This window comes from Apus apus, chromosome 6, assembly GCF_020740795.1.
Source record: "Apus apus isolate bApuApu2 chromosome 6, bApuApu2.pri.cur, whole genome shotgun sequence".
Taxonomy (NCBI): Eukaryota; Metazoa; Chordata; class Aves; order Apodiformes; family Apodidae; genus Apus; species Apus apus.
Genome location: NC_067287.1, coordinates 25,406,697 through 25,430,594, shown reverse-complemented (window position 1 = coordinate 25,430,594; position 23,898 = coordinate 25,406,697). Strand labels below are relative to the sequence as shown.

At 40.0% G+C, this 23,898-nt stretch overlaps 1 protein-coding gene across 1 annotated transcript in view; it reads right to left on the bottom strand.

Annotated features, from left to right (window-relative positions):
- PPP1R1C (protein phosphatase 1 regulatory inhibitor subunit 1C) overlaps positions 1-23,898 on the bottom strand; it is a 48,188-nt gene that overhangs the window by 14,549 nt on the left and 9,741 nt on the right. Inside the window, 2 exon segments of the mRNA XM_051622903.1 lie at positions 9,818-9,878; positions 11,701-11,738. Of these exon segments, the coding sequence (XP_051478863.1) occupies positions 9,818-9,878; positions 11,701-11,738 (99 nt within the window).

Below are 23,898 nucleotides of genomic sequence, written 5' to 3'. Positions count from 1 at the left end.
CACAAGCAAGACTATTAGCTTACTCAATTTCATTGTGGAAAATATAGACAAAGTAGAGAAAAAGTAGACTTTTCTCTAAAGTTTGTTTCAGAGTCATAGATTCTGTAAAAAGGAGTTTTAACCCTACTCTTGCTTTTAATCTTGCTAAGGGGTTGATTAAAAGTCAGGCTCTATCCACTCCAGGGATCTGGGTAAAAGCAGTGGCATGAAGAAGAAATGAAGCAATAACATAAAAGATTTTACCTGGAAATTACAAGTTGAGGTCAGACATTAATATAATTCCACTCCTTCTCTTACAAACTTTCTTGCCTATTGCCAAAAATTGTTAACATGCTTCTTGAGATAAACACATTTAGTAATTCAGCAGGACAGGTGGGAAGGAGCTCGACCCACCTGTCACCAGGGGCCTGCCAAAAATCCCACTGGCTTTTTTTTAATAACTCTGTTTTCTTGGGGATTGCAAGGAGATTGAAAGCTGAATGTATATAATTTCTCCTCATTCCTGAACGAAAATGAACCCCCTGCTGCCTCCCTTTGCCTTCTCTTCTCTTCCCTTCTCTTCAGCGGTGTTTTCCCTGCCTCCCACTCCTCTCCACTCACCTGGCCTCATCTTGCCTGAGTGTAATTTCTCAAACTAGATACAGTCCCAGATAAGCTGGGTAGATGTGCATGGGTTTCCTCTGCCTTACCAGCTGCTCTCCAGGTAAGGTGCAACCATGGTGTGTCCTGCATCCCTGTCATCTGGAAAGATGCCATTGCAGGGAGCAGTCCATGGACCTGCATCATGTCCAGGGTTCACCAGACACGAGTTTATGTGCACTTCTTGCTGTGTGGGCAACACATGCAGTAAAGGTGCACCTGGAGCTGAGAGAAGCACATCAAACATTTTAGGTTTCTTTTTCTGCTTCTGAGTGGTCATTAGATCCCCTGATTCTTTCAAATGTATCCTTAAAATTAGTTACTCTGTAGATTGCTCAGAGCCTCCTCATAATCTCTGGCTATTAAAGACCCATGGAATATTTATTCACAGGTTGGGTGAGCGCTGAAAAAACCTAAAAAATCCTCCCACTGTTTCAAGAAAAATTAGCAGCTACACCAGATGAGAGTGTTTTAGACAACATCCTTCTGGACCATGCAGCTCACAGGAAAATAAATTCCTTTTCAGATCCATATGCTTGCTGCAGTATTTCCTGTGTTTTTCTGGTCACATTCACACACATAATTCATGTGAGTGTTCAGTCCTAGCTGTGGGCCTGAAAGGATGTGGTTGAAATCTTCAGGCTGCTCATGTTCTTGTCCCCATGCCAAAGCTCTGGTGGATGTTTTTGGGAACTCTGTGTTCCTGCTAAACTGGGCAATGTCGCATCCCAAGGGGTGAAGGAAGGGAGAAATTATGGAGGGGAGGAGAACCACATGGCCTTCTTTAGAAAATTTTTGCTTTTCAATAAATTCAGACTAATAGGCATCCGCTTCAAAAGGGGAAAATAAAATAATATAAAAATCAGGCAATATCTCCACCACAAGAAATCCAACACAAATCGTTCCTAAGAATCAGGAGCAAGGTTTCTCTTAGCCTAACTGCACAAATAAGGACCACATTGTTCAGAGACAGAGATGTCACAAAGCTAACATGCTGCTTGGACATTTTCTTGAGTCAGAGTGCAACCTGACGGTAGAAAGTACAATAACTAATGCAGAGCTACTGCCCCTGGAAGAGCAGCTTCCAGGCAAGAGCTGCTCTTGGAGAAACAAAGTTTTCAAACCGCCCAGCCCTGATCCCAGGAGAAGTGAGTCAGGTTAGTGGGAGCTTTCTGACAGGCTGTGAGGCTGCACTTACTTACACATGCTCCTAAAGAACAGCACAGCTGAAGGAGTTGCAGCTGGAAGGTCGTGGGATGATTTTGCTGTACCAGTCACTGCTCAGTGCACAGTGGTGCCATTCATACTGGTCAAATTCGCTATGAACCTTGGGCTTGCCATGATGTCTTTTGACAGCTTTTCCTTTTGGGGGTGGAGATTTTTGTAAATGGAATCTGAATTTGTGGAGAAGACATTAACAGACATACAAGAACTGTAGAAATATGCAGTTATATACAAATGGAGGGAAAGCTTTTCTTTTGAGGTTTAATTAAGTGAGACATGACCCTGCATGGCATGGAGGCTTTTTAGAAAATACTACTTAGAGAGGTACTTCTGTATTTAAACATTGTACCTATCTCTGTTTCTGGAAGACCCCAGTACAAACAGAGCGAGTTTCCCCCCCTGCCTCCTCACATGCCAGACCCCCCCAGCAGTGTCACAAAAGGAGTGTGCTCTCCCCAGAGGGGCTGATTTGGGGCACAGAGCCAAGGAGAGGTGAGGACCTGACAAATATACTTGCTCCCATTGTACCCACGACTGTGCTGCTCCTGTCTGGGAGCCCAGAAGATTTCAAACACTGAACAGGAGCAGCGTGTAATCCTAGGTCTTCATTAGGTCATCTTGCTTGGGGTCAAATTCAGGAATTTAAATGCTTGAAATGAAACAAAGGGGCAATTATTATTTATTACAATAGGACTTGCTGGAGTCAGTGTCTGCCATGTGGCTTGGTTGTTAACCTCCAGCATAGAACATACAGCTAAAGCCAGGAAATAAAACTTAATGCCCTGCCAAATTACTGGCTTCATAAGAACCCTACATCTTCTCCTATAAAAATATGACATTTTCTTTAAAACCTGTTTCAATTCAGAGCACAACACTGCCAAAATCTTTGGAATTTCAGTATAAATACATCTTAGGATATAAAATAAGCAGACTAACACATGTTGCCCTTCCTGGGCTTTCTACTATATATTTTAAAACAAGTACTAAGCATCACACAATCTCTTTCTATAATATTTTATGATGTTATCTCTTAAAAGATTGACTTTTTAATGCCAACTGTTACTGCTTAGAAACAATAATACTATGATGTTTACACTGCTCTATATTTAGTAAAATAATGTTTAATAGCACTATTTTCAAGTCATAAATGCTGCATCAGGAACATTTGTAAAATTGCCCTTCTATCATAAAAAATAAATAAATATAATCATACCCTTAAAAAGAGGCCAGCATAGTACTCATTGCATGAGAATTAGAAAGAACCATCAGATATGCAGACTGCAAGCTGAACCAAATTAAGTCAGTGGACACACTCCCCTAAACTTTGGTCCATGTTGGACCAGGCCCTTATGCCACATGTGGTAATTTAGGGACCGACACAAGCACCCAGAGCAATCTTTTCTTTTTTTCATACACTAGGTAATAGTGGCAGATGACAAGTTATAACACAAACATCCCAGTTTTGCTGTAGAGCAGATGTCAAGCTTAATCTCCATTGAAGCCCTCAGTGTCTCTCAAGGTACTGTGGTATTCATTGCAGCCAAGGCCAGGGCCATTCTGAAGCAGAAGCCACCAGCTGTGTGAAATGAAACGTATTCAAAGCTGCCAGCAGTAAGAAATTAAATACAGACTACGGTGGCAGCTGCCAACTTTTTGGGTAGCAGCAGAATGGTGGCAGCCAACTGAACCTGAGATGGCAGCAATCTAATGTAACCCATTCACCAACTCAGTGATTCACTAATTAATTTAGCTCCCTTTTTTTTTTTTTTTTTTTTTTAGATTGTATCTACTGTTATCATACTACTGTACAAGGCTGAGGAAGGAGAGAGTAGGGTAGAGAGAGAGGGAGAGAAAGAAAAAGAGTCCAAGCACTGGAATGTAACATTTTAGCAAAGAATGGTACCATAGCCAAGAAACTTGTTCAAGGCCATACTACATTAAGCAGTGTGGTTGCATCAAGGTTCAGGCTGTCTAATATGTAGGTAACAATGGTATATAAATGAAGGGACGAGTAGTTTTGAAACAAAAGCTGCGCCTTTCTTTTGTGACTTGGTTAGGCAAAAGGAAAAAAAATGCAATGATACAAGACTGCAGCATAAATTTTCTTTTTCCAGTGCTTTGGGAGGTTCTGACAGCTGTGGGACTTTTACTTATGAATCTAAATGTGCTGATGGCACTTTGTCACATCACAACACATAAACAAACAAGAGCCATGTACATGAACCATGAGGCAGAGCTCTGCCTTCTGTTACCGGAGAACCAGCATATTGAGATACATCTTCCACCTAAAAGGAATGGATTGAAAAATGGGTGTCACCAGGCTAAAGAAAGGATATTGCTCCAGGAAGGGTTTAGAGCAGGACTTGGCCCCAGCCTCAGGAATTTCTTCATCTTTTGGACAGTGCCGGCTATTAGAGCAGTCCTAACCATCTGCACAGTATTTATCACAGTCTTTTAGCTTACTGGAAAAGCAGGGAAGTCTGAAATACACATTCAGGACTGAGAGGACAGTTGGAAACCATCTCCTTCTCTTGTGTTGGCCTCTTGGCTCATATGCAGCACAATGACATTTAAACAAAAAAATGGTAGGTATTTTGATATCATTGAAGAGATTGGGAAAATGCAATAAGCCCTGAGCCAAAGTGACACCTACTTAAGAAAAGTCTGAATGAGCACCAGCTCAGTCTGTGAATTTTGACAAACTTGGGCTTGATATTCAGAAAACTATGTAAGATGTGCAATATTGTGGCTAATATTAATTTAATAAAAATTAAATTTAAGGAAGTGTATGAACCAGAAATCACCTAAAGACATAAAGTTTTTCTTTGTAGTATAATATGTTTCTTGTTCTTATGCTGATGTGTTTAGTTAAGGCTAGAAACTCTTCACAGTTTGCCCCATAAGATGGCAGAATATAACATGATACGAGTTTCTTAGTCACTGCTTAAGACTTACAAAATTCATTCCTCTGCCACTTGAAGCAAATTTAGCCTGAGATTTTTGTTCCACAATGATTCTCATGGGCTCCAAACTCACTGCTTACCACACAAAAAATAATCCTTTACATCTCTAGACTGTCTCCGTGTTCCTTGTTAACCTTCAGTCACAAAGTAATGAGATGCATCAGACAGCATCACGCTGGCCTAAGGGGTTACAAATTTGGATGAGGGCCACATACTGTACTAATTGCTTCTAATAAATTACATATTTCAGGAGGGACATCATGATTTTAATCATTTATTCTGCATGTTGTTTCCTTTTGAGAGAAGAATAAGCAGGCACTAAACAAGCCAAGCATCTGAAAATCATGGCAGAAGCTAGAAAGAGCTCATTTAATATCAACCATTATTGTAAATACTAGAATTATGCATGTATCAAATCCCTGGGTTTGAACACTTTGGGAACAGCCAGTGAGTCCTGGTTGTTTTCATGCATTAAACCAAAAGGATGTCTTTGAACACTCCTTAGATTTATAACAACTCAGATGTAATCCCATTTCAAATGTTGTAGCTGGAGCCTAGCTCAAGAAGAAGTCTTTGTTTCTATGGAAAGAAAAATACATTAAGAGGGTAATTTAAAGGCTGTATTTCCCAAAGGCTGAGAGGGAAAACAGTCAAAAATACCTTTCAGCTCTGTGGGGAAAGACTTTAATTATGATTTGTTGGCAGCTCATTGCAAAGGTTGTCCAGTGAACACAGAAAACTGCAAGAACTTCTTTAAAGCATGCTGAAATGATTGAAATCTTGATGCTGACCTAAATAGCCTCCTGCAGGGTGAACTAAGATGAGCGGAAGTTTCCTATTTCCCTGACCTCTAGCACACCCACACTGGTAGACTCACTGTTAAAGAAATCCTCAAACCACTCAGGATTATGCACTTCCTTCACAGGGGGAGACCTTGATGGTATTTAAATAGCTGCTGGTATTAATAGCACTAGCTGGTGGATAATGTGGCAACTTGGGAGCTCTAGGGAGCAAGGCAGGTTTGGGAACAGCTCCTGCTCTCTGCTGTCTTTGTAAACCTTGTTTCCTGACACTTCAATCTGTGTTTCCTTTCAAGGATGAGCTGAGACAAAATGTGACTATCTAGGTAAAAGGAAACCTACTTCTGTACAAAGTTAATCTTGGGATGGAAAGTTGCAGTTTTAGCTCTGAGACTCAAACGTGCTCTTTTGATTTCCATGTGGTAATGAGATGCCAAAGAAGTACCATTACCTTGGATAAGTGCAGTGTGTCTCTGCCTTGGCAGGTTAAGCTGCCTTCTACCTCGTCTGTCAGTACTTGGGAGAGTTATCATCCCATTTTAGAGTTCTCCGGTGAGTGTGAGGCGAAAAGTTTGAGAATCCAGCAAGAATTCCAGGGGCTTCTCTAATCCTCCGACCAGAATCATCAAGCTATCTCTAAAGATGCTCTTTGTGGATGGATGGACAGACGAATGGATACTTGTGCTAAAACAGCTGGATGTCTACTTCGATATAGTGGAAAAAGATCAAATGATTCTTCTTGGTTCTGTTATACAGAACAAGAAGCAGATTAGTAAATAGGAGATAGAGGCCTTACAGAATGAGAATTGCCTGGGAAAGTCTGCCCTAAGTAAAAATGGTGACTCCTCAATTTGGGAAACCTTCCTCATGTTTTTATGGTGTTTTCATAGGGAGGTTCAAGCAAACCTTGGCACATGAAGAAGAGCTTAAAATTAAAGAAACTGATGTAGATTCAAGATTAGCGTATCAGACCACTGGAAGTTACAAAAGGATGAGAGAATTGCAAGTTCAGACATGAAGGCCCAAGAGTAATAGAAGAAAACAGCGAAGAAAAAAAAAGGGGGTGGGGGAGAAGGTGGGAAATCCTCAGCTAAGACTGCTGCTATGCCAAGGAAAAAATGTGACAAGAGGTAAATCACAACATACAGAAAATACGATAGATTGATTTGGTGCAATTTTCAGATACTGACTTCTCCCAAGATTGAATGCTGCACAAGAGCATGAAGTTAACAAACACCAGTGCAGCAGGTTTAGGAGAAATACCTTTGAAAGCAAAATGGAAAACTTCTTTGACATCCATTAGGTTTGGTAATATAATATTAGCAAGAACACTGCACTGAAGCGTTATCTGGTTTGCTGTCTGATTTGCTGTCCAGATTGCTGCTTAAATCAATAGCTCTCACATTGATTTTTTCAGCACACTGTATTCCAGTAAAAAGAACAAAGCTCTGAGATGAGTCAGCTATTTGCTTCATCTGTAGGAATTCTGGTGCAGTTCTGTTCAGGAAAATAAAGGCAGGAGCCAAAGTACACACAAATATTTAGAAATAAGATCCTGCCTGTTGCACCATGGCATGACAGTGGCTCTGCAGCCCCATGGGTTTGCTACAGCTTGCTGCTGCAACTACAGACCTGCCTCCAGCTGGAGAAAGCCCTTCTAAGGGTGGAACCAAAATGCTCAGGAGTGATCTTAGACAGACTGTAACATTGTCTTTCAGCTGAGGTGACTGCTATGGCCCAGGGTAAAAATATGCCCACATTTAACTAAGAAGCTGATTTCCATATATATGCCATGACTTGTAGAACATCAGCAATACTGCACTTTTCATTTCTTTCAGATATTTTCATGTATTTGTATATTTCATGGAACATGTGCTACAGTCCAGGTACTGTAACTAATTGTCACTATTGCCTGATGTTGCTTCTGCTCTTTTAACTATGTTAACAACCTCCTACTTTGTTTGTAATCACAACATGCAGATTCACTTACACTTGCTTTCTCTCTCTTGCTTAGCCATGAACTCATGAAACCAGCAACCCTTCACTCACATACTGGTAACCATTTCAAGGATTTGCAAGAAGCACAGCAAAAATGTTTTCAGTTCAAAGGAGAAATAATAGTCTCAAGAGCTACTTGGAGATTTGGAGTCAGGCTGAAGCATGACTCTCCCCACAGTTTCTCTTGACCACGTCTCTGCTGCTCATGCCACGGCCCCTCCTTCCTCCCACAGCTCTCGGCACGCAGCTGCTGTCTTGGCTTTCAGGCTCTGCACTCACATGCAAGCTTGGCTTGTTCCTGGTAACTTTGGATTAACAGCAGCTAAAAACTACTGAGAAATGTAATACCTGAAAAGGTCTGACACTCTTTTCTACTCCAAGTTCTGTTTTATGGAGATGTATTATCTCAATTTTTGAAAGTAAGATGCTGGACTATAGTCTATCCCACCTGCTGATAATAACAGTCCCGGAGAAAACAGAGCACCCAAGGGGGTGTGAAGAAGGGAGGTTCAGCATGCAGAATCTCCTTCTTTACAGTATATTGAAGACCATATTTTGACTATATTGAGGGATAAACATATGCAAAGCTGTGGCAATAGTGTGTAATTACTAAGCCTGATATTCTGAAAATATTCTGTTTGTTGCTATTTTCAACTGCTACAGAACTAGAATAAATTAAAAAACTCTGTGTTTCTCAGGAATGCTTTCATAACATTGTGTATTTCACATTGTACATATTTGCCACCTACCTCTTAGTCTAAATGAAATAACATTCATGTTTTCATAACAATGAAGGGGAAGGAACAGTCAATTTTCTATGTCAAGTAGAATTTTTAAATAAGAAGGGTAGCATTTGTGGCAGTTTAGGGTGTATAGTACTGAGAGCAATTTGTGCTTTGCTTTGTTCTGTTTACAGTGTATTTCAGGTTCGTTGTGAGCTACCTTGAATGACTTACTTTCCTACTTTCCTGCTGTTACCTAGCTAGGATGCAGTTGATGTAGAAGCTAACTATGCTAGGTATCCAGCAGTGTATTAGAGGTAACTCTGAGCAGGCTGCTGGTTCTATTTAAGGACCTGTTTCACCGAGCACTTCATGCACATGGTATTTAATTTTAGCTTGCACAGCAAAATAATACAGCCATGAGACCACTAGGTATAGTTACTACCCATGTAAAGCTTCTTCCTTCCACAAATTATTATAATTGACTATAGTAAGATTTTTTCCAATATCAAGTACACAAACTTTAGCCCATTTTGACAAATAGATAGTAAGTCTTGTGTGGCACCTGTGCGCCAGAGAACTGAAGCTGCCACATGAGATATATATATAACTGGCTGATAGGGTAAATTGCCTATTGATAGCTGCAGTCTTTCACACAACAAAGTAGATACCCCATCTTTTTTGCTAAGTAATAAATTGTGTTAAGCATCAGGAATGGAAACTGAGAATGTTATCTATCAAGAGATACCTGGCACTATAGCCTCTGTTCTACTGTCTGAAAATAATCCTGTACTGTCAAGTGTCAGTCTGAAGTGCTGGTGAATCATTATAGATCTTACATCACTGCAAGCACCATCAAGCCAAATTCTGTTCAGAGTGATTTGGGAAACAAGGCCTAAATGTAGCTGCTTTGATTCCAGCTAATATTCCTACTGCTTTTATGCTCATTCCTGAAAAGCACGTAAGCCCTTTAAACATTTACTAAGATTTCTCACTTCCCCTCATCTTCACAAGAAAGGCTTCACGCTTCCTATGATCAGATACCAAGCCCTCAATTTTGGCTGGAAAGGGAGGCAGTATGAGCAGGAGTGGTGTAAATGAGAAACAGAGCTGTGTAGGGCCAGCACTGCTAAAGCATATGTATTAAAGGACTTATCTTCAGTGTTTGGGGTGGACTTATCTGTTATCTCAAACTAATGAAAATATTGACATTTGCAAAAAGGCAGCTTTTATAAAAATAATAAATCTGCCACTGCTGCAAGATTCCGTGGTGAGGATACCAGGCAGATGGTCAATGCCAGAGAGTCACTTTGAAGTGTGAAAGCAGAGATGGCAAAGTGTGACCCCTTCCCAGCTGTGCAGCTGGTGGGCAGAGAGCCATTGCTCCTGCCCCAGTGTCTCCTCGGCGAGAGAAGTCACAGAGGCAGGGCATGGGAGGAGCCCTGCCCCAGAGACAGTACCTGCACAGTACCTTTGAGGGCAGGCGGGGTGAAGACGCTCTGCTTCCTTTGCTTGGGAGAGGCGCTCTGGGACTGGGGAGGCACAAAACAGAGAGAGGCAGTAAGAGACAGGCATGGGGAGACTTTTGTATTTATAGCAGCTCTGGGTCTTGCCCCACAGCTACTTTCAGACGGTGCACACACCAATCTGAGAAATTTCTAAGAAAATTATATTGTATAAATCTGATGCCAGCTCCTGAGCATTCATGAATACAGGGAAAACTAAGATTAGATAGACAAAATATGTGTGTCATGGACAAAGATTATGGTTCCCAGGCAAAACAGACCAAGTACTACTGAAGATTATCCTTCTGTCTAAGAAAACATTGTTAAGCATAAAACTAAGCCAGCCTATGCTTTTAACAGTCTATGTAACTGATTCTTGTAAGGTAAATAAATGTTCACATATATTAAAATATTTCCAAGATTTACATTAACCAATATCCATTTTTCAATTGAAACAATACTCAGATTCAGTATTTCAATTAAGTACAGTGTAATGAATTATTATATATAAGTACGGTAGTACTGAAATAATCAATATATACATTTTTAATAAAAATGCAGATCCTGCTGCACTTTTTCAATGTCTTCTATTACTTCTGAAATAATAATTTCAGCAACTAATCACTCAGCTTTTAACTGGGCTTGATTTAAGCGATATATTTAGATACAGTTAAACTTTTCATAGCTCCAAAATCACATCTATGCACAAAAGAGAAATTATTCCAGAATAATGTAAGTAAAATTACACACAAATATTAGTATAATTATACCAAGGTATAGGTAGTAACAACTAACTGGAACACATTCTGGTGCTAAAGCAGACCAACTTCTGCAAAATGAAAGCAGTTAAATTGGTTTCCACATTATACCAACATGAATTATGTCCAGAATAATAAAACTACATAAGGTCACACACAGCTTTTGGAGATAAAAGCCCCATCTCACATTCCTAAGATGAACGTTAGAAAAATGCCGTGTGTAGGCAAGCTTCTGGTCATAACAATGTTACCTTTTTCCAAATACTGTCTAAAAATACCTTTGTCCCTGAGTACTTTGACTGGTTTATAGTATGTGAATTTTAATCAGATCTATTTATTCAAGGAACATTTGAGATAGCTCTTAAGAAAACCACTTTCACACAAGTATGGCCAATCCTATTACCCTACTTTATCACAATGGTGGAATGATAACATTTATAAATAAAATATTGTCTTCTTTTGAAAGAGAAAGCCATTTATAAACACTGTGGGATAGGTTGTTGAACCTCACCCCAGGAAATCTTTGTAAGTCTGTATTTGTGTCCAAATCTGAACCAATCAATACCTCCTACTGCTATTTTAAGTGCAGCCTGCTTCTCTGAGCAATGGGTGAAGGAGAAAGAGATCAGGGAATTGCAAGAGCATAAGGGGATGATAGAAAACAAGATCAGAGGAGCTGATTTTTAACTCTTCTGCAAACAACATCAATGTGCTGCCTGCTGTGGGCTTGGCAAATGGTGAGAAGAGGAGAGAGGAGTTTGCAATGCTTTTGTAGAGCAGTAGTGATCTGCAGACCCAAAGCAATGCTGTGTGAGATGACCTGGCACGGTCATCTTGGGGCAGATTTGCTATGATTTGCCAGGTCATGGCAGCAAGGCAGAGGGGAAGTTTGCCTTTCCCAGTTGAGTTGGCAGAGCTGAGCTGCAACACAGCTTTACACAGCTCTGAAAGTGACAGGCCTTAAAAGGCTGTGTTACTGAAGATGGCCAGACAATGTAAACAAAACATTAACTAGGATTAATCAGTGACTTTCAAAGAGGTTATAGCAATATTTTAATTAAAAAATCAGTTTAAAAAGATCTTTCACTTACCTCTGCCTGTGAGATGTTTGTTCTCTTCTCATCTTTCTCTGGTATAGGAAAAGATATGGAAAGAGAAAAGTTAGTAAAAAAGCACCTCTCAGCCCTTGCAGCTCTGCCCTGAACCCTACAGCACTATTGTAAATAAGAAATCACCCTTTTGACTTACAGGGTTTTTTTCTCTTTTGTGCCTCTCAGAAAACTGGAGGCCCTATGACTAGTGCACTTAACTCCCAATTTTTGTCTATGCATTACCAGTAGGTGGTGGAATGCCTTTAGCAGGAGGTCCTTTGGCCAAGCTCGCAGCAGGGCTCTGTGCTCAGTGGTGGCAGTCGGGATATGTGGCTGCTTTACCCAGGGACTGCACTTCCTTCTATGCTCAGAAAAGGCTTCATTGCCTAACAGTGTGCAGCAAACTCACTAAGGGCTTTACTGTGCTCAAATAATGATCAATACAGGCCCCACCTCAGTTAAGTTATTAACATACCAATACTGGTACTGAAGAGCATCTGGCAGTAATAAGTGAAATTAGCAAACCAAAGTTTAACAAAGGCTAATCTTTAATCTTAAAAGTTTCATTATATGACTGGTTTATTGTCCGAAATAACTGGAATAGTTCCTGGTGCTGCTTGGTTTTGTTGCCTTCTTTTGCTATAGGCATGGCAGAAACTATCAATACTAGCGAATTCTAGTAGAACAAGCATCTCTGAAAAACTGTCTGAACACCTAAGCAAAGTTGTATGAATCAGAGGAGAGTCAAGGATCTTCCTAATCATAGTCCTTAACCAGTTTGTGCATTAGATTAAATTATTTTTCTATTGTTCTCCTGATGCTGTTACTGGTCAGAAAGTGGCTGTCTTCTACTGATGATTTCCCAAATCTTTGACGAAGATCACATAGGAACTTTGATGCATGGTACTAAAATAAAACACCGTTAAGAACAGAGACATCAATTTGTCACTGTACCAGTGCCCCTTCTAAAATTTTCCACTTGAAGATACCACTGCAATTTCCACGGAGGCGTGGCAGGTCTGTAAATGTAGGTCTAAGGGAAGAATTAGGTCTACATAATATCACTTCTCTAGCTTACTCTAGATACTGGCTCTTGTGGTGTGCTGTGTGTAAGGGGAAGAGCCAGTCCAGGCAAACTGACTGCGTATTCTGCCCTATTCTTTACCATTGTATCTATGCATCTTATAAACATTAACTGACTCACTGCAATTTTGAATGTGTATATTTTCCATTACCTTTGTATGAAAGATATTCAAATTACTCACACTCAAGGTTAAAAAAGGGTGGTTGAAAACTGTGCTGATTACTAAAGCATGGTCCCACAGATACGGAATTAGACAGGATAATCATGAGGCCAGTTCCTGTCATTGACATTTGCAGGAACTTTGGTAAGGTGACTAATATCTTCCTTGACTTCCCTACCTGTAAATAACTATAGTAGTACCTATTTAAGTATAGCAGTGTCTATTCTCCTTTGTAAAGCACTATGGGTAGGAAGTTAGGCTGGCTAAATGGGCAATCACTTCTGTGCCTGAAATCTTTCTTATTGTATACTGAACAGACACAGACTTAATTATTCAACACTTGATTATTCATGTATTTTTAGCTCAGGATCCTGAATTTAGTTTGGAGGTTGAAATTTTAATAAATCAGGAACTTTCAGGAGAGAACAATGAAAAGTAACTTATGTCCCATTCTTTCCTGAAACTCTAAACTTGACCAGATTAAAAATATGTTTTGTAAACCCAAGCTGAGGCTTGCCTAAGGAGCAAAAACTGCAATCAGCAGCTTTGTTGGGTTTCAGGTCTTGTTCCTAAGCATGTGCACAATTCTAAGCCCTTGGATTTCCACTTCTAGTGTTTTTAGTGGGGTGTTATTAAACCTACCAGAACTGGAAAACTTCCAGACTTTCACCAGCAGCCCTTATATGAGACGAAACTTTGAGAACAATAACTGGCTCTGTATGGAGCTAGAGAATGCATTCATATCCATTCATATTGGATTGGCAAATAGTGCCAACGAATAGAATCCAACAACTTGCAAATGTAATAATTACTTAGAAAAAATCAGAGACATATTTTCAAATCCAGAAAACAGAGGTCAGAAATGAACCTACAGGAGCAAAAGAGACAGACTTGAGAACATAAAATATTTCAAGCGAGCTGTGAGATGAACAGAAAGGCAGAGCTAGTTGGAGATGCAGTTTGATCAATGAGACATTTTCACATACATCCATTTTTGAGGACAGAAAGACCATTGCATGCTTATTTTTAATAGCTATTTTGATAGAAAAGACTCATTGGAGAGTATAGATTTTGAAGGGGAGGAGACAAGGGAAGGGAGAAGTGGAAGCTGGGATCACTGAGTGCCATAGGCTGAAGCAGAAAGTAGAAAATAAACATTATTTCTATAAAAGAGGAGGAAAAGATGAAAAGCAAGGGATACATGGAAGGAACAGAGGGAAGATAGAAGTGCTTGTGTGCAGCTGAGGTAGTACTGAGAGACTGGGACAGTGGAGTTATAGCAGAAGTAAAAGGGAAAACTCAGTGATGTCAGAGAGCAGAGCTGGAGTACAGAGTGGGCTGGAGCTCAGTCAAGAGCTCTTTGCCTGGGGAAACACTTAGAACCATATTGGTCTAAGAGAAGGATTACATTAATAACTATGTGAACATTTTTCCTTGGACAAATAGCATATTTCCAGTGTAACTTATAATGCTTTGCAAGCAGTCTAAGTAAATTCATGAAAGCGTGTTCTTGTAACAGACTTAACAAGAAAGCGTCTCTGAGAAAGTCAATGCATGTAGGAACTGATGCTCTCACTACAACAGGTCAGTTCTGGCACCAGGAGATTTCATGTAGAAAACCTCTGAGACAATAAAATTTATTATGAGAATGGAAGGTACAAGGTAAGAAAGAACATCAGCTGTTAGCTACTGCAAATCAGACATATCCACCTACAGAAGTCAAAAAAGCCACATATCTCCCACCTTTTCATCCTTCTCAAATCCATTTACAATTCACAGAAGAAAAATGAAATCCCTGGGTTTTCAATATCCTTTAGTTCCCATAGAACTACTGTGTAGTCAGGATTCTGCCCACAAAAAATCACAGTGACACAGAATGAGAAATTTCCTTATAATGTTTGTAACTAAGAAATTATATAACAGAGAACGTGAATTCAAGTGATCAGCTATTTCTCTTTTATATGAAACATAAGAAAAGCTCTCAGTAGATAATTTCTCCCTACAGGTTTGCTCTCTTTTTGGGGCTGGGAGGGAAGGAGACTTTTTAATGATCCTCCATTTTCCTCCCTCACAGAGAGTAACTTTGCCCACAGAAAAAATACAGCTGTATTATATTCCCAATCTGAACATATGTAATTTTTCCAGTTTAATTTATTCTTGGCTGCTCTAATTAGCTAAGAGGAATCTAATTACTCAAGTAATTTCTTGGCCAGTTTTTGGTTTAAAATTGTATAATAGAAATCACATGAAGAGCTGAGAACAGATTTGCACATACCCAAGTCACTGGGAAGTCTAAGTACCTACAAATAAGCTTGGCACTTTGTTTAAAAGGTTTGTTACACCTGTGCTGAGGAAAAAGCAGTGGAGGACTTTCTCCTGTACCAGGTAAATAATATCTGAGGCAAGTGTATCCCTTCCCTTAGATTGCAGTAGCACCTGGCAAAATAAGCAGGGTTTCAGGCTTCAGTCAGTGTTCTCAGGAAGATAAACGGTCCAGTATATCAGGGAAAGTTTCAGTCTAAAGAATATTTCCATCAGTCCAGATATGTACACAGACTTTCTTGAAGGAAGGCTTGTTTCTTTAAGGAGAGACACTTCTGAAAGTCCATCCACCTGCACAGAGCCCATTTCAGCATTACAGCTCTAAGCTTCAGTCTTCAACTAGGGCAAAATCTCACCCATTTGCAGCAAGATTTGGCAGGGATATATTGCTGAAATAAGGAGGGAGAAACGTCAAGGGATTTGTCTCCCAAATGTTCTTGTAAGCAGAGCATTTTTAATGTTTATTAGCACATCCACCCAGGCAAGCTGATGTAATAAGCTGAGCTGCCCCAAAGGTATAATTATATGAGGTCAGAAATGAACCAAGTGGAAGGATGCCGGATATAGCCAGGATGGCAACCACCTGACATGGCTGATCACTTTTTCTGTGAATCTCCACTGTTGTGCAAACTGCATGACCAGACTGGGGGAAGCCTTATGGTCGTTTTAGAGTAAGATCAAAAGTCATCTGCCTCTCTTCTCCCACTGGATAATGTTAATGCACTTGAAGCAGCTACGCAGGGCAAGAGGTGACCTATTTTAAAAGAACTGGCCTGTGATATCACCCATGGGCTCTGCAGTGGAGTCATCCGGCTTATCTCATCCAGCTAAGTACCCTGCTTCCTTTCCCTTGGCAAGAGCACATAAAAGCCCTTTCTGTAGGATTTCAGTCAGGCACTGGAGGAACACAGCAGGTCAGAGAGGCCAGATTTTGCACAAAGTAAACCCAGGCAGAGACTGGTAAAATTATTGGAGAAAACCTCATGTAGAGAGAGTTTGGAATTTTCCTTGGGAAAACAAAGCTGAGGAGTTTCAGATACAAATCACAGGGGGTGACAGGGCTTTGGATTTGGTAAGTTTTTGTCATTGTGTCTAAATTTTCCTGTAAAAGAATAAATGCAATAGTTTTTAATTGCTCAGATAGTAGAACTAGACCATGAGCTGCATGCCTGTAACAGGTTTTATTTAAAGAATGGTTTTAAGAAGAATGGTTTGAATCTGAAAGAAATGAGCCTGAAGAGACACTTTAAGGGCACAAAGTCACTATCAGTCTAAAGCTTTCTTATAATCTTGCCCTCGCACTTATATAAACAGTGCCACTGGAGAGACCAAAGTTTATGAGCAGAAGCACAAATCCAGCCCTTCATTTGCCAAGTTTAGTGTAGGACAGCTCAAATTAGAGACAGATCAGGTGATCTTACTGCTATGAAATGGTTCACCCAGTTTAATTTAATTAGTTTTGATTAAATGTCTCCATGGCCAAACAGTGCCATGTCCATGAGCAAAGCTTTCTCAAAAAACATGAAAGAAATGGAGCAATTGCTGACTACTGATCAATATGCTCGATTACAACATACAGGTAGAAACGGACACTAATTTTCCTGGCTCTGGCTTCACTTAGCCATCTCCTGTGATGAGGAGGAGGGTGGCTCTCTGCTCCTACTGAAGGGCTGAGGGATGCTTGTGTGCTTGGGCAGTGGGTGGCTGAGCCCTGCTCCTGGTTTACTGTGCTAATTGCACAACAAGTCAGACCACTTCTTTCAAAAACTTACATTTAAATGGCACAGACCCACACAATTTTAGGAACTAGGAAAAGAAACATAATTTTCCAAATAATTCTTCATTCTACTGACACTTAGTGGCAGGCAAACCTGACATTTTCTGAAAGTGTTGTTTCAGTAATTTCACATCTCTATTTCTTCATCAGTAAAATATGGGTATTTTTAAATCTAGCAGCTTGCCTCATTGGTGTTTCACCACAATCAGTTGTATTCGTAAAAAAAGCTCATTGGAATCTGATTTAGAAATTGACTGGTGTAATGATGTTTTGTTTCTTTTCTGCTATCAAAATTACTTCTCCTTTCCTCTAGAAGACAAAGTAAGATAAAAAAACATTTCACGTTCTGCTTTTGCCAGAGTTTTAACTTCACATTGCCAGATCAGTTGGCATCTCGCCACTTTTCACTAAACCGAGGTAAGAAAATTAAGTAACTCCAAAAAGGCAAACATAAAAATATTTATGTAGTTAATTGTTTGACTTTTGCTTATTGGTTTCTATTTGCCTGAATCTATCAATTAAAACTTGACTGTCTGTATAAATGTAATTACATTTGATTACCCAAAAAAAATCCTGGTAAGCCCTCCTAGCATGAGTGTATGTTTCTGAAAATCTTCACATTGTAAAAGCTCCTCACTAAACTGCAGTACCCAGCTGCTGCAGTAAAAGCAGCTAGAGGGCCTGCTCCAGAGTGCATACATTGCATTTCTGCTGCATCTCACATGCTAAGCAGCAACTAAATTATTATCTGGCCCTTCAGGGAACACTAACAAGATTTGTATAGGAAATATTATTAAAAATATTGGGGAATTTTCTATATGCACAAGCATTGGCATGTTTACTTTGTAAGGCATTTTCAGTTAAGGTATGTAGCATGGGAAAGGTTCTGCACTACCCTGACAGCACCAGCACCAAGAGACCTCTCTTCACTCTGGGTCAGAGGAGACCATAGGGTAGCTTTTCCTGACTCACTCAAGCCCTTGGTAGTCCACTTAAATGACACAGGCCAGATGCATCAGCTGTTTAGACATTTACAAGTGTATTTTCAGTTAAATTATATTTATATTTACATAGCTCTGTACTTCCCACCTTCAATATTCAAGTAGCCATTACTAGCATGGAGAGCAGGGGCAGCAATCTCCTTTGTTAAACCAAATCCTTCCTACAGGTACTCAAAGTCAAGCTCTAAACATAAAGAGAGACCATCCTTTTCCTCAAAACATGAGATTGTCTGATACAAACAGCATCTGTATCTCTGAACATCATACAGACAGTATCCAAGGACCCACTTTCAGCTGCACAGCCCTAAGAATATGAAATAAAGCCACCTTTTATAAATTACACAGATCAAAATTCCTTTAAAACACACGTTCTGAGATCATAATCTAGTTTGGAAGAAACTGGAGACCTTGCAAACCTCAAATGTGAAGCTAAATGTATTTGTTTACATCACACAAATCTCAGAAGGGAACTACAGTGCCTGATTCACCACCATTCCAATTTTATGTCAGAGTCATGGAAATTAGTCAAGTTTCACTGGCATTAAACTAGAATATAACAGTGATGAATCAGATCTGCAACCTTACCACAGAGCAACAGTTATAACAAACATAAAAAAATCATCCCTCTCAAACATTTTGCTTTCGACTTTTCAATCTCCCTATATCTGTTAAATATAAGCATCAAACAAATTCTAAAAAAGTCCCACAAATCAAATACAGTTTCTTAAAATAAGCAGTGGAAAGGAATAAAAATTTAATAATTTTTCTCCCTTCTTGTTAATAAAGACCAAGTTGCTCTGTCTGCCTGCTGCCAGCTCTGTAAAGCTCTGTCTGATACTGTTTCTGGCTTAGAATGACAGACCACAAAACTGGCTTTGTGAAAACACCTGTCATGAAAAAATCCTTCCAAGCAGGAATTTATTTTCCTCACAGCACAAGAGGCCCTGCTCTGTAGCTCTGCTCTGTGAGAGAGTCAGGTGAGCCAGGAACATGGAGCAGACCTCCATGACATGAAGTCCCTCATCCATCGTATGAGGCAATTACAGGCCTGGCATGTCTTTCCAGAGAAAGTAATCAACCCATGGAGAAACACACTTGAAACAAACATTCTATTTGTATAACCAGTGTAAAGATTGACTTTAAATCACAATATAAACATGCCAGGCTTGACATTGCTTCCTTCTAGTCACTTTCAAAGCAGCACAAACTCCTCTTTTCTGAATGAAACTGACGCAGGTTTCCCAGAGCGACTGACTGAGCAAGAGGAGGCAGCAGGATGCAGGTGACAGGCTTTTTTTTCCCTGTCTCTCAGATAAGGCATTTTCTGGACCCACATAAATCTCTCATTAAACTACCAGGAATAACTCCAAGATAAACTTCATACGATTTGCAGCTGACCAGCATGGGCTTCGGTCATCAGAGCCAGAAGAAACCTCCGGCAAGACCACAGGCTGTCCCTGCGGGCAGGCCAGGCTGCAGGCCCAGGCGTGTCCCGGGGCTGCCTCAGAGCTCCCTCAAACCACCCCGTTCCGAAAGCACGCCCCGGGTTAACAGCGAGGCACTGCTCTCCCTTCCCGGCACAAGAAAGCCAAGCTGAACGCCCAACCTGCAGGGCCTGCTGCCCCCCACGCTGCGTGGCAGCGCTGCCTCCGGCTGGGCCGGCGCCCGGCGAGGTGGCGGGAGGGCGGCCCGGGGCAGGAGGGCGGCCCGGGGCCGCGCGGGGCACGTCCCGGCGGCTGCACCTTCACCAGGCCAGAGCAGCTCCTGCCCTGCCTGAAACGTCAAGATTTAATCCGAGATATATAGCACGAGTCTGGTAAAAGAAAAACCAAACCAACCGAAAAAAAACCCAAACAAACAAGCAAAACTTTTTTCAGTTAATTAATTAGTTCTAGAATTAGTGCACCTGGGACAGAACTTCAGCTTCACGTAGGCTGGCTTCTTAGTCAGAACTCTTACTCATTGCCTAAAACTATGTAAACTCTCTGCACCTTTGAAATCCAGATTCATTTGTTCAACTAAGTAAAAAAAAAAGAGACAAACTGAAGAAAACTGCTGTGACTGGTGATGTGAAACCTAAAACCCTTGGCCTGTTGGGAAGGTTGATGGTATACTCGTCTCAAAATGTACAAAGATTTAAAAGATTATGAGAAATGTATTACTTTCTTTTATGTACATCTACTTAGGATGATTCAAATAATTTTTTACATTGAAACATGCATAGTAAAACTTCCCTTATTTCTGAAGAAAAGAAATGTAAAACAGGGTGAGTGATTTTCTTGCAGGAGTCAGAAGGAGAACCTGAGGGCCAGCACTTCTCATTGCCCCAGGCAGTGCTGAAGGAGCAAAATGAGCTACAAGGACACCTTGGAAAAGCAGACTTTTGCAGAGATACAGAACAAGACAAAGGATGAGGACTAGAAAATAGACCTAAATAACAATGTGATGTCTCAAAGTTTGTCCAACTGTGCAGAAGGAGAACTCACCTTGTAAGGTTACATTGACACAGGGTCTATCCTAACACAAAAGCAGACATCAAAAAAAGATTAAATATTTGCTGCATCAAGTAAGGGCTCTTTCCACACTCACAGCATAACCTCATCTGGCCTGAAAGCTGACAGTGAAAGAAAATATTTGCATGAAGGAAACAGGAGAGCAGTGGAGGTAAAGACAGCTTTTGAGAGGTTAGAAGAGGGACAGAGCTGTTAAGTGACTGCCAGCAAATACTCAGAGAAAGCAGTTCAAAGAGCAGAAATGTTCCTCTGAAATGGATGTGCCCAAGCAAAATATACTTCCAGACTAGTAAATATTTGCAAATAAGGGTTACAGTTTTACCAAATGTTACCAAAGTACATAAATAAAAGCTTCCAAATAGCCTGCGATTACTTTGTCCATTGACTCAGTCATAACAATGTTTGTTATTTATAAATATATATATAAATATAAAACAATTAGTTTGTGTAAAGACTTAACATGTTCATTAAATATTTTAAAATACAGAAAGAAGCTAAGTACCTTGAGAAGACAGTTACCCAGAGTTGTCAATTCACCAGTAATACTGAACAGTATTAATAATGGGTTACTTCCCAGCAGCTTGCTTACTTTATGCTCAGTCTATGTTCAAATGACATATTGAATAAGTTGAAGATCTAAATACAGTTGAGACATATGAAGATCACGAAGTAAAATCTGTGGTTACCAGAAATATAATACTGGCTGATCCCTTAAAATACATTTAAAGAATTTCCTAGTAGCTTCACGTAAAGGAATCAATTGTGATGGAAAATGGCTCAGAATTGACCCACTGATCTCAATCTTTGTATTGGAGTTACATCTGGAATAGCTATCACTGCAAGCACTTCCTTTTTCAGCTGTTACCTTTAGTATTCTAATCTCTAAAATAAAAAATAACAGCAGCAGCCAAAACTAAAAAGATCAAACATTTCTTAGCATGCTATAGCTTATAAAGCCATCACAAAAATATAGCTGAACAGTTTTGTACATTCCGGAAAGTGGCATTTGCCAGGGGAGAAGAAAACACAAACAAAACAATAAAACTATCCTTTAGCCAGTGATTAGTATTGCTGCCTTTGCAGTTTCCTTCCTTTTGGAATAATACTTCCAGGACTTCAGTAGGAATGTGTTGTAAAGCCCGCCCTGGCCAACTGCTCACAGCTTGCGTGTGGTTGAAATGCACATGCATAATGCTCATCATATATGTTTATCATCTTACACATGAATCAAGAGAACTACTAGTAATAGTATTTCTTGGGGTTTAGAACCTTTTGTACAACAAGAAGATGCAAATACCAGTTTTGTAAGTTGATTGTTTGGTTTTCTGAGCTTTCAAAGAGCTAGCAAAGGGTGGTTCCATAATCTCATTCTCAGCATCAACACAACTAGGTGCGATGGAAAAGACCAGGCAATTGTTAACACAGACTAAGCCAGCTGTAATTTCTGAAGGCACTTTTCAGAATTTCTACTAACCTCATGATGTACCAGAAACAGAGGGGACCCTGTGTTTTGTTTTATATGTCTCCACCCATACTGTCACAATCAGGAATGCGTCACCCTGATTCCCATGGAATGAGCTGTTCCACACCCTCCTGTGGGATACCTGTATGCATTAAGGCCTACGTCACACCCTAGTGTCACCATCTTAGGAGGCTTGAAAGCACATTTCTAAACAATTACAGCCCAGCTGTCTACTCACTGTATTTCAAAACCAGACAATAAAAACCTAATGTTGATCTGGTTCAAAAAAATCTTCTGGATCTCAATTTTTAAAGAGAAAATACTTTGCTCTCCGCTACCCTATCCCACTCACTCTTTAGTTCATCAGTACAATTCCACTTCAAAGATAAAAGGTTACAAAATTGCACTTACTAATACAAACATGTTGCATTCAGACCAGCTGGGCTGGTAGGTTAAACTGCTCCCCAATTCTTGATCCCTCCTGCAGATTCCAATGTAACTGGGAGAAGGTGGAGCAAGTGCTGCAGCTACAGGGTGGCTCATCCCAGAGATATTACTGTTTGGTGGTGGTCAGAGAGTCAGCATGAAAGGATTATCCAGATCTTCTTTGCTTTCTGCCACAGTCTGAGAATAGCTATGGCAGGGAGCTTCAGAAAGACTTGAAAAGAATACTGCCACCACAACCTTTTCTATTTTCTGAGCAGTGGTAGCTCAGTGCTGAAATGTTTAGGCTATGGGATGTCTGGGTACCAGGATAAGCAGTACCATAGAATGCAACAGAACTCACTCATTTATTGAATTTTCCATCTGCCTCACTCAATCTCATGTTCTGCCCTGTGTGACTCTTCCCTGCTTGTCTCATCAGAATGAATGATGTGGCCTTGGGTGAAAAACACAACCATTAGAATGCACATTTTTCTACTTAACACTGCTAACTCTGTAAGTGCTTTTTGGTTCCATAAGATTAATAATGCCAAGACATTAATTCTTTGTGGTATCTGCATCCTAAGTATCCTATGGAAAACATGAACAAAGAATAAGCATATAACTGTGCTTCATTCTGCTACTATGATAATATATTGAACCCTTAGTACAGCAATTTTAGAAAAATATTAGAATTGATTACTTTAAATACACACACTTGAATTGCGTTTTCAGGGGGACACAGGAATAGGTCTTTGAGGGGGAGAAGGGGAAAACAGCTTCTTCCAATAGACATGTAGCTTAATTCTACCCTAGAACAGCTTTGATCAATGTAAAAAGAGACTTGCCTGGTCCAGCTGATCTTGTTTCCACCAGCTGGTGACACAGACTCACAGGAAAGCAAAGCTAAGCTCTGCTCCTCCCCGCAATCTCCCTGAATTTCCACAGTTCAGCCTTAGGTAGTTGCCAAAACTTTCATGACTGGTATCTTTGTTTTGTTTAGAGTCTCTGCTAATGTTTGGTCCAGATTCATTAAATTCTCACTTTCAGCATATTTTGAAGTGAAGCTTCAGCTTCAGTTAATCCATATAAAAAGTTAAACCTAGTCTCTGAAAGCTCAATAAATGGGGCTACCTTGATTGATGGCTTAAGTGCAACCCCTCCCCAATATTCTGAATGTAATGAGGTTAGTGCTAAAAGCTGGAATCTCTCTCATCTGTCTGCATTATCTATTTATTCCGCACACGTCACCATGGTAAATAAGTGCTGCATTAAGTACTAAATAGTAGAGGTCAGACAAAACCTGTGTTGTTGTTTTTTCCACTCAGCAAGGCTGAAATATTTATTAATGGATTTTAGTTTATTACCTGATGGAAAAAATATCAGTATTATTGCATCATTGAAATATAATTTAAACTTAATCTAAAAAAAAACCCCAATTTGACATTCTTATTAA